At 37.9% G+C, this 17243-nt stretch overlaps 1 protein-coding gene across 3 annotated transcripts in view; it reads right to left on the minus strand.

The window, feature by feature from the left end:
• ANKH (ANKH inorganic pyrophosphate transport regulator) overlaps positions 1 to 17243 on the minus strand; it is a 160089-nt gene that overhangs the window by 65873 nt on the left and 76973 nt on the right. For all 3 annotated transcript variants that reach the window (XM_072605451.1, XM_072605448.1, XM_072605450.1), the window contains one exon: positions 9700 to 9916. In XM_072605451.1, the coding sequence (XP_072461552.1) occupies positions 9700 to 9916 (217 nt within the window). The remainder of the gene's footprint in view (positions 1 to 9699; positions 9917 to 17243) is intronic.

Here is a 17243-nt window from a genome sequence, read left to right on the forward strand (position 1 = left end):
GAATTTGAACAAGGTTTTAGAAAACAAATTTAAATTGGTTCCATGACGAGGCCCATAATCAGCCTATTTACAAATGAGCTTGACTATCTGTAAGTGTTCAGCTTGGGCTTCTCAAAGAGTTCAGTGGAGATAGTGATAGCTTTGAAGCCTGGAGGTCTTGGCTGGTACTGTCAGTTGTAACATGTATGACCATGGGCTAGTCACATAACAAGTGCTAACATTTATATGGTTGATGAAGCACTTTATAAATATTACCTCATTTTATCCTCACAACCACCATGAGAGTTAGGTGCTATTATGTCTCCATCTTACACATGAGTAAACTGAGGCAGACAGAGAGTAAGTGACTTGCCCAGAGTCTCTGTTTCCACATCTACAAAATGGGAGTGAGGTTAGACTAGATCTCTAAGGTTCCTTTCTCTATTAAATTTATGTTTTACGGAAAGAGACCTTTAAGGCCATTCAAAACTATTAGCATTGCTACCTTTGACTTTAGGCAAGTAAGAAAATGATCTTAGTCTAAGATGTTAACTAATTTTGCTTTTTATTTGTCTAACTTAGGGCAAAGTTCTCAGTGACTATCTTACTAGTAAAAAAACTCAAGATCTTCCATCATTTTGTTTTCTCTTTCTGGGCAGGATAAGTGGTACAGATTTCACATATGTATTGCTAATGTATTTCTTTCAAAAATCAGTGACACCACACTTGCAGCAGGGTTGACAGTTCCTCTACTGAATAGGCTGGTTTTTCTACTTGTGAAATGGGACATGTGCACACACCATAATTCAGCTGTGTGTTATACTGTGCAAATACTTAGCCTGTCAGGATATTTTCTACTGCCAAAATAAAGTCAATGTCATCTAAACCTTTAAAGCTGAGTCTATAGAGGGATAAAACCCAGTCTTTCTACTGTGCTATATGATGCCATTTCTAAGAAAAGCATAATAATTCAAGCCAATCAATTTAATACTTATGGAAGACATAACATATGCAAGGAAGTTTGTAAGGAACTGGAGGTAAAAATAAGAAAAAAGTCTCTGTCTCAGAGGCCTTGACATATGACCAGTGAATTTTAGGTTAGTGTGGTTACAAGGCCAAGTGGAGCACAAAAGAATATGAGGAAAAACTTACTGAGTTATACAGTAGATCTAGAACAACTAAGTTAAAAATGGCTTTTAAAAAAAGAGCACCATAGACATAGGAAAAAAAGAGATTAAGATTCTTAGTTGATGAAGAAATAACATTCACAGACATTTAGCATACAACACTTTAAAGTTTGAAAAGTACTCACCTCGCCCATCCCTATTCTATCATATAGGTGGGAAAAGAAAAAAGATTCACCTATGGTCACATAGCTAATGTCAGGGGTAAGATCAGGAATGTGAAAAAAAAAGTTGGATTAATTGGGTACGATCAAAATTCTTAGGCAGATGTAGAGAACAATGTTAGCAATCTAGATAAAGACCTGGGAAATCAAATATTTGGGAATTATAACATAATTGCTTAAAAAAAAGCAAATGTCCTATTGACTCAAGTGCTGGCCGACATTTACGGCCTAATAATGTGTGAAAAGAAAAAAACTGTAAGTCTCTAAATCATATTAAGCAGTCCTTGTTGTAGGTCAAATTTAATTTTTTATTGATAATACTTCCCAGATGTACAAATATTCAACCAGCAACAATTTCATTCTGACTCTCCTCAATTATAATAGGAGGTCATAGCATATAATTACAGTAACAAAAAATTTAAAATCTTCCAGAAAAATACTTTTATTTGTACTATAAAAATGGGGCATTATCTTTATGTGATATGCTGGTTAGCCAATTATGAAATAAGTGAAATAATATTTTACACAGGTGCTAAATTTATTCTTTAATTTCCATCTTAGGAATCATCTAGAAGCTTTTAAATTCAGTTTCCTTACCCAGTTAGATTAAATTGTGCCAAATTGTGCAATTAGCCTGTAAATGGTTTTGGTACATGTTTTATACGTAATGAGCAAAAACTGCTACAATATAAAAGCAGAGAACTGGAAATGGGCATGAATTGAATAGAACTTGGAGAGGGATATTTTGTCACATAATTTTTCTCAATATATTAGCTGACTCAAAGCAAGAAAGAGGGCTAAAATTTCATAGTAGAGAATGATCACACAAAAACAGGGTCCATGACAATGGATCCTAAACAAAGATGGACTGAATTTCTTCCACCAAAATAAATGCTAGATTAGGAAGTTTCCTGTGTCATTTATGTTATTTTACAGCAAACTAAACAAGGTGAATGACACCTTTTATGGTTTTATCCCTCCATAGACTCAGCTTTCATTTAGACCACCAACCTAAATCAGAGCAACTACCTATGAGTATTTATGTAAAACACATCTCATGTAAACTTATATATGTATATGTTGTCTCCTTAACAGAATGCTAGTTCTCCAGTTCCTTGAAGGCAGGAACTTTTTTTTTTTGTATCCCTAACATTTAGCACATAGTATATACTCAATAAGTATTTTTTGATGGGTTAATAGAGATCACTACCTCTCTGTGACTCAGTAGATACTCAGAGAATGGCTGTAGCTACAAAATTCCTCACCCTGTGGCCAAACTTGCTAAAACCCTTCTGAAAACAGCTCATCTAGTCCACAGACTACAGACCTACAAGTCCTTTCTGATTTGCTCTAGTCTTCAAGAAGTCAGAGTCATCTACATTTAGAAGTTAGCCAAAAAATCCCAGCTTTACTCAGTAAGACTCTTGGGCTTTTTCTTATGTTTTGAAATCCCCAGTAATGTTAGTGGAATGATAATGAGGGTTTTAGAAAACAACTCTGGGATGTGCCCCACAACTTTCCTACTTCATTTTCCTTTTCTGCGTGTCTCTTTTACTAACCCATTCTTTCATTTTTCCCCATGTGATCCAATAAGCATTTTAGGACTTACAGCCTTGTCTTTCAGCACTGTAACATTTCATCCAGGTAAACCTTGGTTTTCCTGATAGTCTATTCAATTCACCAAGCATTTGCTAATGCTTACTGTGTACAAAGCATTGTACTAGGGCTTGGAGATATTTAGAAAATGAGGCTGACTCACTCTACTTGCTTACTGGCTCAACCCCAGCACACATTTCCCACTTTTAAGCATTTCCTACCAATATTCCCTCTAATGCTTTGTCAGATTGAAAGCAGACAACCATGCTATGTGAACAAGCTATGAAGATTCTAGTGGATATGTGACGAGAGCAAATAGCACGTCCAGAAACACCAGCCTGACCCCAAGTGGTATATGCAATTGTTCTTGTGTTGACAGTTAGGTATAGATGGATGAGCACTTGAATATAACCAAACCAAATGAACTCTATGATCGTGTCTGTAGCATTTAGAGGTAGCAAGGGAACTTATGAAATGCTCTAACCCCCACTTTGCAAAGAAACAGACCCAGAAAGTGGGTCATTTGTCCAAGATCATAGAGGGAATAAGCTGTAAAACCATAGTCTGAATCCTTTAAATTCAAATAAAATGCTTTTTTAAAACCAACATTTCTTAAATCAGCTGGGGAAGAGTTAATTCTGGAAAGTGTAAAATTAAGGGAAATACGTTCAACCTGCATTTTTTTCTCTTCCACTTCTCAATAGTCTTTTTTCAGTCATGTCCAACTCTTCAGGACCCCATTTGGGGTTTTCTTGGCAAAGATACTGAAGTGGTTTGCCATTTCCTTCTCCAGCTCATTTTATACATGAGGAAACTGAGGCAAACAGGGTTAAGTTGCCCAGGGTCACAGAGCTAGTGTCTGAGGCCAGATGAATTCAGGAAGATGAGTCTTCCACACTCTAGGTCCGGCACTCTATCCACTGCAACACCTACCTGTCCCCAGTGTATAGAGGTAGGCAAACCTACCAGTAAGAGTCCCAGTCCTAAAGACTTCCTGAATATGGAGGGAATCTGGTTATCTTGGGCTTCCATTGTTTTATTAGAGGTTTGTCAGAGGGGTCTCAGAGTAGTTTTAGGAGGAGGAAAAAGGAAAAGGTAGAATATCAGAGATGACAAGAAAGCACATAAGGGTGGTGGTGGATAGAAGAGGAGGAAATATAAGAGTTGGAGAAAAGAAACTATGTCATTTATTCTTTAGAGTGACTTCAAGAAACTGTAGATGTTGGTGCTTCTCTCTCTAGTAATGATGTATGTATTGTCTATGATCAGACAGTTGGAAGTCCTGTCTAATGGTCTTTCTGCTTGTAATTTCTGGTTGCATTTTCTCTGAAGTTCAGGGTGTTGACTTTTTCTCCTGAACTAAGTGAATGATATATGTCCTTGTTTAAAGTAGGTTGTTGACCCCTCAAAAGTTGCTTTCCTTTTACAAAAGCAGATCTAAGAACCTGTACAGCAAGCCCTCCTCTATGCCAGGGTCCTTGCTGATACAACAGCCTAGCAAATGGATGTACTATAGCTATAATAAATATTATTTATTTATTTTGGGGGGGATCTAGATCTGTGATTTCATCTGTATAAGGGACTGGGCATGAAGAAATTCCATGGACTGATACAGATCAGCAACTGTTCTGTAACTCATAATTAGAGAGTTATCAAAGACATTGAAGGACTAGGTAGGTGATATGCTCAGCGGTCGCACCAGCACCATGTGGCAGGCACTAGATTTGAGCTCAGGTCTTCCTTACTATAAAGTCAACCCCCTATCCATTAAGTCACATGGTTTCTCACAATAAGGACAAAAGGACAAATTCTTTAAGGTGAGCCCTGTTTGAGTGAATCTTATACAATCTGTTTTCTGCCTTTTGTTGGCCTTGCCCTATTTCAGAAGGCTCCAGTGAAACCCACCTACCATTTATAGAGGCAGCTGGGTGGCACGGTCAATAGAGAGGAAGGAAGATTTGAATTCAAATATAATCTCAGATAATTCCTAGTTATATGATCCTGGACAGATGGGTCACTTACCCTCTATCTCAGTTTCCTCAACTATAAAATGGAGAGGATAACAGCTTTTGCTTCTCAGGATTAAGAGGATCAAATGAGATAGTACTTGTAAAGCAATTAACATAGTGTCTGGCACATAGTAGGCACTTAAATAGTAAATATATGCTTCTTGCCATTCTTTTAATTATGGTTTACTTTTTTTATGGACCTATCTTTGCCACATATCTAACCAGTATATGCCTACATCATGCCCTTAATTTAGAAGATTTGGAAGGAAAATAACTTTTCCTCATGTTTTCAGAAGGGCATCAATTTGGGAGAATCCAACAAGCCCTCAGAGGGTAAGAATTAAATAGAGAAATGTAGGGAGTTAATGGGAAATTAGCACTAAGGAGAAAGGACAGTGACTTTTTGCTAAATTGAGTTAGAAGCATGGTTCTGTCCTTAAAACAAAATAACACCAGTATTGGAATTATGAAGAGAAGAGCAGGAAAAAACATGTTTCATTTTGCGTGTGATTTCATTTGGAAATACTACACTCTAGGCACAACTCTGGGTTCTTTTATTGTAGAAAAGACATGGAAAAATTAGAGAAAAGCAAGGTAAACACATTCAATGCTATTGTGCTATTATATTGACATGAGAAACCTTTAAAAATTACACAAAAGGCTAGAACAAGATCATATGAAGAAAGGTCTAAACTAGGAGCAGTGGAGAGTTGTAGTGGAAGGAGGGTCAGGCTTGGAACCAGGGCACACTCTCTAGCTTTGGGACTACAGACAAGCCCCTCCATCTTTTGGTGTCCAAGGCAAATGGCTAAGGTTATATAGGAACCCAGATGCTGATCTGTAGGGGAGGTAGTTTCCATACCAGGAATCTTTCACACAGATACAATCATAGGTATTGGGCTTCTTCTCTTTAAGGAATAAAAGGAATTAAAACAGGTTAGCTTGAATAAGAGAACGATAAGTGTACTTCCTCTCATGGAAATGTGATGGTATTTTTCAAATATGCCAAGGTGACTTTCCTGGTGAATGTCCTTCATGTTTTGGTTAGTTGGTTATTTAATGCTGAGTTTTTCAACATTAGCCTTTTACCCTATGTGGATTACCCAAAAAGAGGGTGCCATGGCAATGCAAACTCATTTTAGCACTAGCCCAAGCAAAATGTAATTATGTGCGTAAATTTGCAGTAACCTCAAATCACCTGATGTATTCTTTAACTAAATATAAGTAATTTTAAGTTATCCACTCATTTTTTTAATCATTAGTGTTGCAGCTCTTTCTCCACTAGCATAGTTTATTGAAAGTCAGCTATTCTAAAAAGGTGATGCTAAGTTTCCATTTCTATCAAAGACAGGAAAAAACGGACAAATTGCAGTAAGAAATATATAGATTAGACTCACAAGAGAGGTACATACTGGAATGAGTTACCAAAGGAGGTTGTAAAGTCTGTAGGTTAAAGCTAATATAAATTTCCACCCCATCGCCAATTCTGTATTCCTTCTGGTTGCAAAATAAGATACAGACTCTTCTGTCTGGCAACTAAAGCTTATCATAACTTGTTCCCAAGCTAATTTTCCAGACCAACTTCACATGGCTTCCTTTTACATATTCTGTTCCAGCTACACTTGCCTCTTTGCTGCCCTTCACAGACAACATGCCATCTCCTGCTCAGGTTGTTTTACCTTCTTGGAATGGTCTCCTTTCTAATCTCTGCCTCTTGGAATCCTCACCTTTTTTCAAGTGTTAGCTTAGTGCCATGGCCTTTTCTGATTCCTCCAGTTGTTAGGGCTCTTCCAAAATTACTTTGTATTTACTTGCCTACATTTTATATTAAGTTTTCTATGTATCTGTAGAAATAGAGCATACATTTCTAGCAAAATATAATCTCCAAATGTTTAATTTTTGTCTTTGTACTCTCAGTGCCTCGCCCAGTGTCTGATACAGAACAGGCAATTAATAAGTCCTTGTTGAATTGAAATTCAAGGAGGAAACACAGCAACTACAATTTGCTTGCTGAGATTAGAAGAGAGCAAGTTTTGGTTATAAGAAAACTTGTCAGGTCTCATAAAAGTGAACATGAAAGAGTATGAATAAATCATCATGATCTTGGGGAATAAAGATTATTTAGATCATCAAAAATCCTCAAATGTGTAAGGACATAACAGATTCAGGGGAGAAATTGTCAGGAGAGTAAAGCATAGGATGTAAGAAAACAATTTCACCTACATTATTTTTAAGTAATTGGCATGGTCCGAAAAAGTTGAAAATATCTTTTATGATATAAACAAATCCATGGGATAGCCTTTAATATGATGCAGAATCCCTTTCAGTTACATGATTAAATTCATCATATTCTCATACATAATATGCTTGAAAAATGGAACCCAATTTTCATGTATAAAGTACAGTCCTTTTATGGAAATGACTTTTCTTGAAAGGCAAAAGTTTTCTTCTCTCTAGCTTCAGTGGGACAGCCTCAAGTTTCTTGGCTATGATTTCCTGATAAACAGGCTCAGACTTCTGACCTCTGAATCTGTTCCACATACTTCTTTGACGAAATATAAAGAGGGGAATAATTGGTGCATTTATTTCGGAGCTCAAACATAAAAAGAGCATTAAAAAACAAAAGGGGTTCTTTTTAACTAGTATAGAAACCCCTTTGTTGTATTAAACATGGAATAGTCTGAAATTTAAACACTTTTTGGGAAAAGGCCCAAGATAACATTAGCTGAAGAAACTGATATGCAAATGCCTAGATATCACATAAATCACTGAAGTTGTACATGTATGTGCAAACACTGATTCCAATGAGCATCTAGGACACATATATGGAGACTTGGGCAGAGAACCAAAGAAGCAGGCAAATTTTCTGCCAAGGTCTTGTGACTACAAATAGTTAGCACTGGAAACTGGACTGGATATTTGCTAGGCCAGATGAAAAGCTGCATACTGTCTGGCATGCTGTCCTTGGCATTGGAGCTATGATACATTAAAAAACAAATAATAAGAAAGCTCTACCATAAGAGGTGGCATTATATGCTTTTAGACACACTACTCCTAATACGTTGCAAACAGATTAGGGGAAACCGCTGTGTCCTTTAGTTATAATTCATATTCACAGTTCCCTGCATAAATCAATGCTAATTTTGAAGTAAACAATGGATTTGTAAAGTGTTAGTCACAGGTCTTTGTGGTCAATGGGGTTTTATAGATGTGCCAATCAATTTCTATGTTGAATGAATGGAGCGGGATTAAAGCCAAGGATTTCAGTAATCATGTCTTTAGAGGTTTTATCACCTCTCAAGAAGCCAGCTAGAGTAAAGCTCTTATGGTAAAGACCTTGATAGACCAAGGATTTGGTTAAATTGCAAAACACTCACTCACAGTGATCTATAGTGTTATGCAAAGACCATAAGAGGGCTGTTTGTCTCCCAACTTCTACTTTGGAAGATGTTTCCAGTCACCTAATCAAGCCTATATCTTACAAAGAATTCTCTTTATATCATAACAGATGAGCATCAAGTCTTAGTCTGAAGACTTCAAGCAAAGGGGAACCCACTTTCCTTTAAGGCAGCCTGTTAATGCTCTTAGATAGCTCTAATTGTTTGGGAATTATTTCTTTACATTGAGTCCCATCTACCTCCCTGAAACTTCTGCCTATCACCATTGTCCTATTCCTCTCTTCTGAGGTCAAACTGACAAAATCTAACCCCTTTCCCATATGACAGCACTTGAAATATTCCAGTGTAGCAAAATCACCCTCCTCAAATCTCACTGTTGTTGTCTTAGACTAAAGAATATACGGCTATTTCCTTCAACTCATTTTCATATTGCTTTATGAGGTTCCTCACCATCCTGGTAACCCGCCTATGCATGTTATCCAGCTTCTCAGTACCTTTCCTAAAATTGCACTCAAAAGTTAATTCAATACTCTAGTAGTGGTATGGTGGGAAAATAACACAGAAGGACAATTTCTTACTATAGACCCCTCTCTTAATATAGCATAAAATCACATTTGGTTGTGGGGTTTTTTTTTGACTTCTTGGCTTGCACTATTCATATTGGGTTTTCAGGTCACTTTGTCTCCCCCATCACCCCCTCCCCCTTCCCTGACACCTCTTCCCCTCCCTCCCCAACTTGAGCTCCAGCATGATCTTATGATGTTCTACTACAAGTAAGCTTTAACAGATCTAACATAAATATGTCCATGATAATCCTCATGCCAATTATGATCACTGCCTTGTGCAAAAGAAACATTTTTACATGATTAAACTTGTTACGAATCCAGATCCAATGAGAATATAACAGGGCATACCTTGTTTTAAACAGTTACCAGTATCTTAAACAAAGAACTTGTGCTTTTTGTTGACACCAAATAGTGTCAATCCTAGTTCAGGATAAATATGCTTGAAGTTACAGAGACGCACGAAGTTACAGAGGTACTGGCTATCTCACTGATACACTAAGGACCAATGGAAAAACTGAATAGGAGCCACAGGCTCCCAGAGAAAAAAAGGAATTTTTGTTTCTAGAGTTTTTGGATAACTTTAGAGATGAATGCAATTTCTACTGGCAATTAAATTTACATGGGAGACATAAGGTACTCATTATTTTATTTGTATCTATTATTATTATCATGCAAGATATTTATTATTTGCATATTAAATTAGATGAAGTTATATACATACTACAAGCATATTAAAAAAAGTTTAAGGAAAAAGGAGCCACGGTCACTAAAACGCACTGTGAAGTGAACCAGTGGCAGCTTACCTATCAAAGTGTGAAAAACAGCAGCTATGGCACCTGCCACCACCATGCACAGAACAGCTTTGGTCCTGTCTCTTTTGCTGTTCACAAATACCAGGCCCACATTTTTGAAGTCACTCATGGGGCCTGTGAAGAATTTCATCAGGGAATAGGCCAGTCCATAGCTGGCCAGCATTTCCACTGCATCCTCCTTTACAGCAGCAATACCTCGGTTCAAGGCCTGCAAAGATAGGGGGGAAAATAAAGAAAACTAAACATTAACACAACAGGTTTAGTTACATAACCTGAATTCAAAGGAAAGTCAATTTCTAAAATAAAACTTCAGCAGACCATGTTCTTATAGAAACAAGTAGTATCATATATTACCACCTTGTGAATCTCAATTTTAATTTGATCAACTACATTGTTTAAGAATTCAACGATGTATGACTTCATTGGTGGGCATTCCCTCTACAGGCTCAGATATCAACTACTCTGTACTGAAGTACTCTAGACAGTTTTTAGGAGTTGCATAGGCCAAAAAGTTCTTTACAGGTCAGCCTAAATTGTGATGAGTCTCCGTGAACCTAGCTAGGCTGGTCATTGGACAGGAGACATAATGTCTTTTGCTAGGCCCATACGTGAAGCCTTCTCATTTGGTAGGGTCTGAGACAGCTTGGTTTCCAAGTTGCTGATTTAAATTAGTGGAGGGAGTTTAACCCTAAGGGAATTTCTTCCAATTGATAAAAGTCATGGATTTGGTCCCATAGCTATTAAAGAGAGAAAATACCAGAGGTGAGAAAGAAGCCCAAGTCTCCTAAGACAGTAAACATGTAATAAATGCTTACTGACTTCACCAGTCTAGTGTTCATTCTGGTGTTGAGTTGACCAAGCTCTAGTTCTTGGCATAAAATTTCCAAATTTGTGAAATTCAACTAGGTTTAGGAAATTTTGTCTTCATAGGACCACCAAATTATCTGTGCGGCTGAAATGATCATTTAATTCAGTTCATATGGTTGACATCTAAATCCATGATCCTGTGATTTTAAAAGACAAAGCCTCTGGCCCAAGGTTAAGACGTTAATGAGTCATGATTCTTGCTTTGACCAACGTGCAGGTGACTTTAGCTCATGCTGATGCTCTCTTTAGGGGGTCTTTCTTTTGAAGTTCTAATGTTTCCCACCTATCACTTTCTATAGTTATCTATTACATTCCCAATGTCTGTTATTTAAGTTCAAAAGAAAGTAAATAAATTCCTTTCCTTGCTGTCTATTTCAAAATTAGTGTTCCCCAGGTAACTTAGGTGGGACAGATTTAATAAAAATCAACCTGCATTTCTTTACTAGACTTAGTGATTTCTGGGCATTTAGTACTTAGTTACGGATCTCTTAGAGGCAGTGTAGTACAAGACAGAGAGGTGGCATTGGCATTAGGAAGAACCAGGTTTAAATTCTGCCTCTGACACATATTGGTTATGTAACCCTGGGCAAATCACTGAACCTTTCACCCCTCTTGTCAACTCTTTAAGACTATGAGTTGGAGAAAGTCATTGGTAGAGGGAATGGACTTCCTCCTAAGTGTGCCAGCAAATTATCCTGTAACAGAACTTCTCACATATAACAGAAGGATCTAATAGTTTGCTCTTGGAGAAATATGCAACAATTTATAGAATTATTAAAAGGGCTGAAATAGATACAATGATAAGCCATTTCTATACAAGTTTTATTTGTAAGGTAACCTCGAGTTTTAGAGACTGATCCTAAACACTGAGTTGAGATCTAAAAATATGGGACAGATTTTGCTTGCATACCTTTAGTATATACTTCGCAACAGGTAGAGCATTTCAGAACCAAACAGCACCTGAAGGTGGGGGGCTGAATCTAATCTAATCTTTGGACATTCCTCATTCCTTAGAGCAGTGATCTGCATACAGCAGGGGATTAACAAATACTTGTTGAACTGGACCAAAAGTATCCCAGTTTCCTTGGTGTAGAATTATCTTCATTCACTGAATTTAGTGAAATGTCAGTCTTGTCAGAGGGAGCTATCCACTGACAAGAAAAAGAGTGTACACAAATATCCCAAAGAATAAATGGATCTATGGAGGAATAATGCTCTCAGGACAACCTTAGAATAATCAAAGGAAAGAATTCTGGGTAGCTGTGACAATTCTGTATCACCTTCCAGATAAAGCTATTCAGGTTGCTAATGTGGCATGTTCATTTTTACTTCCAATTTTCTTTAATTTTCTTTAAGTAATAGCTAAAAACCTCTACTAGAAGGCTCTCATCTCCATTTCTTAAACAGCACACAGCTTTTCATGAAACACTTTCCTATGTGACTGATTTCCCGTTTCACCAAAACTTCTCTTACATCAGGCCACCCTAAACGAAAGCTCAGGAGCCCTGATGACAACACTTGTATATAGCAAGGGAAAAACTGGGAGAGTGAGCTGGCTCTTGTTATGCATCAAAACATACCTACAGGACTTGAGAGCCCACCAGTTTAATTTCCTGTTGTATGTCCAACTACATCTAGTTCGGAACAAAACCCACACACCCATGAACATTTTGTTCCCAGTCTTTCACAATTATGACTGGTATCCTATTTTTTTTTTGTACTGTAAAGAGTATCAGCTTGATGAGATAATTTTATAATTGCTTATAATATTGCATATGCTTATGTCATCTTCATTGCAACCAAACTGGGATCTAATTCTCAGGACAGTCATTACTATTCTCTGAGTTTCAGTATTCTCATATGTAAAATGTCTGTTATTTAAGTTCAAAAGAAAGTAAATAAATTCCTTTGCTTGCTGTCTATTTCAAAATTTGAAATAGTTTGAATAGATCATCTTTAAGGTCCTTTCCCATCTCTAACATTCACTTATTCAGTAATTCTTCTGGGCATATGATTTTTTTTCTGCATGCAGCCCTCTCAAAGGCATTAATTTTCACAAAACATGAATTATTTAGAATACTTTCAGAAAAATATAATAACAGATTTAAATACTGTAATGCTAGACAGTCACATTGGCAATTTGGGAGGTCTATTCCTTGACAAAACAATACAAGTCAACCTTAACTAAGGGTATCTATTTTAACATAGTTCTCCACTTTCTATTTCTGTTGGTGCTATTTGTTTTGGTCCCAAGGAGGAAAGTTGGATAGGAAAGCAAGATATACATTAATAAGGCTTGATCAATGTGCCAAGTCAGAAAAAATCCAGTAGACTCAATGACTTCTCTATCATAACTTCTTAGTATAGAATTGTACTAGCAGAAAATGGTCAGAAGAGATTCAAACCGCAGTTTGAAGAGTGTTCCTATATGTGAGTGCTAGGGGGACAAGGAGAGACATGGAGAGAGGTGGGGGGGGGATGGGGAAAGAGAGGAGAAGAGAAGGAGAGAGGGAAGAGAAGGAGAGGGAGAGAAAAAGGAAGAGAGAGAAAGAGAAAGACAGACAGACATAATTTGTGGCTAAGTTATATAGGCATTATACCTAGTTCCTGGGCAATATCCACATGGAGTACTTTATGGTCAAATGTTTATTTTAGCTGGTTTTAAAATCCAAATATTGCTTAACCTGGAAAGAAAAGATTCTTAAATTTCTCCCTCATAATCCAGATACTGAAAACGATTAGACATAATTGTTTTATAACAACAAGTTTATAGCTCATTTTGTAACTGTAGTTAAATAAAGCAAATGTGGGAAAATGAATTCATGTCAACTCTGATTATTGTGCATCATAATTTACATGTCTCCTGCTTTATGGTTTATAAATACTCCCTTCACATCATCTTTATAATCGAGAATCCCAGGATCACAGACTCAGAATTGTTAGGGACCTTTGAGGTCATCTAGTCCAACAACCTCATTTTACAGGTAAAGAATCTGAGGCCCAGGGATGGCAGAACAAATTCTATTACTCCCATTTTATTAGATGAGAAAATTCAGGCTCAAAAAGGTTAATTGACTTCTTGATAGACCCGGAGAGATGAAATATAGAGGGCTGACACTTAAACTCAGTTTCTGTGATCCCAGACGAGGCCTTCTCCACCATACTGAGCTTTAATTGTATGGTCACCACAGACTACAGCATACTTAATGGTTAAATGAGCAATATTTTTGTGCAAAATTAACTAGCTCTAATGGTATGGCTGTAAAGCTATATTCTGCAGCACTTCTCCTTTATTCAATTTTCCCTCCCAACAAACTGCACTACAAGAACCCTGAAAAATCAGAAGAATCAGAAGAAGTATCACATCTTCCACAACTTAAAAAAAATGATATAGTTTCTTTTTCCTGTTAGTCAACCCACAGGCCTCTTTAAGTAGTGCTGTGTGCTGGAGAGTGTGGCTATAAATACAAGAAGGAAACAATCCTTCCTCTTAAGGAGCTTGCATCCATATGGGGGAGAGTATAAATATAAACATATTCAGAGTAAATATGAAAAAATTAATAAAGAGTAGTTATTCAATACAAGGTAATTAAAAGGGAAGGCCCTAGCAACTGGATAGGTGGAAGAGATCAGCAAAGAGATACAATATGGCTGTGAATGCTATAATATTCTGATCCCTGACCAATCCAGATTACAAGGAACCATGGAAAGAAGTCTCAAGTTGAGCGTGACACATTAACAATAACTTGCACCTGAGAACTGCCATAAGAGACATCATCAAGGACAAGTATGATTGGACTGACTCATCTTTCTTCATGCACTAAGAAGAAACACATGGAACACTGGAATCCCTAAAATATTAATAGTAGCAGTACATTATGTGGATCTTGCAAGGAAGACTTGTGGAAAGACAGACGAGAATCACACATGATGAAAATATGGTTACAATTTGCATTGCCACAGAAAGTACCTACACACTTGTGAATTAATAGGTCAAAGTATCAAAATAATTATTCACTTTAGGAAGCAATTAAGCAATTAGGAAGCACGGTATTCTTCCCCCAATGCCACTTTTCTACTCTGTCAAATGAACCCAGACTCATCAAATCACCCTCATCAACATATCTCCAACTAAACACGACCTCTGACTATGCCAACAAAGAAAACACAAAGATTTTTTGTTCAGTTGTTTTCTTATGTTTGACTCTTTGTGACCCTTTTGGGGGATTTTCTTGGCAAAGACTCTGGAGTGGTTTGCTGTTTCCTTCTTCAGCTCATTTTATAGATGAGGAAACTGAGGCAACAGGGTTAAGTGACTTGTCCAGGGTCACAGAGCTAGTATTTGAGGCCGAATTTGAATTCAGGTCTTTCCCACTCCACTCTCTGCACTCTATTCGCTGTGCCACCTAGCTGCCCTAACCACAATTGATTATCTAATATTAAATAACTACGAGACCCTAAAATGCTCCTTTTTAAAATAAGTGATTTTTCTTTCATAGAGTTTCTGCATTAAATGCCCTTTATGCGGTGGTTAGAAAGAAGTAATTTTGAGTGTCAGTTCTATTTCTTATTCGCTGTGTGACTCGACATGTCATTTAACCTGTAACTCAATTACTTCATTTGTAAAATGAGAATATTAGTACTTGTACTATCTGCCTCTTTGGTCTGCTGTTTCAAATAGAAAAAATGTTTCAAATTATAAAACACTATATAAGTATGAGCCATTTTCATGATAAAATGTCCTTTTTTCAACAAGAGAATGCTAGCGATGTGTTGTCCGTAGTACAAAAAGTCAGAGAATCCAATCATTTCTTCTTTTCTCTCTTGTACTCTAAGGTTTTTCTGGGCTTATATTAGAAAGGACAAATGCTTCCTGGTGCTCCAAGGGGCAATGACTACACACTACGGAATCACTGCAGTAGTAATACATATGAAACATACTGGTTTTTAATCTCCCCTGCCTCCACACTCTCCAAGCTTCCGACCCTTTGGGGTTATCCATGCATGGCACCAATCAGTATCAAGCTGCCCTGCCCAAGCACCAGGAAACATGGGGGTGGTGGCACAGACAAAAAAGATTTTGATCAAGCACAAAGCTTCTAAGAAGAGCCAAGTTCATTTGTTCATGACTTTGACATAATCCATTATTCTCCATTTGAGAGGGACAGTCAAGGTCAGTATTGCTTTCACAGATCAACCATTACTGAAACAATCCTGTAATGATATATCAGGCCTGAGGAACACCACATTTTATTCCACTACCCACCAGAATAACTTCCTGGCAAATCTTGGGTCTCTTAATCAGGAAGGAACTCCTAATACCCTAGGCTTCAGGGTTGCTCTCCCTGTTATCCCTTGTTAATGATGCAAGTACAAATATTCCTCATTTTATTGACAAGGAAACTAAAATTTCACCTTTACTTAGGGGTGCACAGCTATTTAAGCAGCACAACTAGCACTTACTCCTGTGACTTCTGATTCCACCAAAACTATCCATGATCACCAGAACCCAGCTGATCCCCCTTTCCCATACTCCTCCCACCTCAGGATAAGTAAACCATCTAACTTGGTACAGTAGATAGAGCTCTGAATGGGAAGACAGGAAGACCTAGCTTAAAATTCCAATTCTGTGGCAGAGCCAAGATGGCGGAGTAGAAAGATGCACATACGTTAGCTCTTACCTCACAGCCCATAAAATACCTGTAAAGAAGAATTCTCAACAAATTCTAGAGCAGCAGAAGCCCCAGAACACCAGAGTGCAGGATATTTCTATATCAGAATGACTTGAAAGACCAAAGGGAAAGGTCTCTTGCATACCAGACATGGAGCAGAACCTAGCCTTGCCTTGACCACATGGCACCAAAAGGAACAGATCTGAGCAGGCTTCAGGGACGGAATCTCCAGCAGCAGCAGCACAGATACCTCAATCCACAGGCACCAAAGGTCAGTGAGAAGATGTTTTCGGCTGGCTGAGAAGGGAGCACAGTGTCCCCATAACTCGGGCCTCCTCAGGTGGCAGCAGTAGAGGTAGCAGCAGACAGGGTTCCCAAAGCAGGCAGTATCCCACATCCATTGTTGAAGATCTCATGGTAAACCCCTTGAGGGAACTGAGCCCTGTGTGGTGGCCTTGTCCCCTCCTGAGCAGCTGATCTTAATCTCACACTGAATAGCAGCCCTGCCCCCACCTAAAGCCCCTGAGGCTTTGGAGTAGCTCATCTGAATCTCAGCCCCCAGTGCTGGCTTGGTGAAACTGGAGGCAAGGTGGTTGTGGGGAGGAAATTCAGAAGTCAAGTAACTGGCTGGGAAAATGCCCAAAAAAGGGAAAAAACAATCAGACCATAGAAGGTTACTTTCTTGAGGAACAGGTGTCTCTCCCCATCCTTTCAGATGAGGAAGAACAAGGCATACTGTCAGAGGAAGTCAAGGCCTCTGCCTCCAATGCCTCCAAAGGGAACTTAAACTGGGCTCAGGCAATAGAAGACCTTAAAAAACAAGTTAGCAGCTTACTAAAGGAGAACCAAAAAAATTCTGAGGAAAATAACAGCTTTAAAAAGAGGCTAACTCAATTGGAAAAAGAGGTCCAAAAAGCCAATGAGGAGAAGGAGGTTTTACAAAGCAGAATTAGCCAAATGGAGAAGGTTCAAAAGCTCACTGAACAAAATGATTGG

The sequence above is a fragment of the Notamacropus eugenii genome, chromosome 4 (assembly GCF_028372415.1).
Source record: "Notamacropus eugenii isolate mMacEug1 chromosome 4, mMacEug1.pri_v2, whole genome shotgun sequence".
Classification (NCBI taxonomy): Eukaryota; Metazoa; Chordata; class Mammalia; order Diprotodontia; family Macropodidae; genus Notamacropus; species Notamacropus eugenii.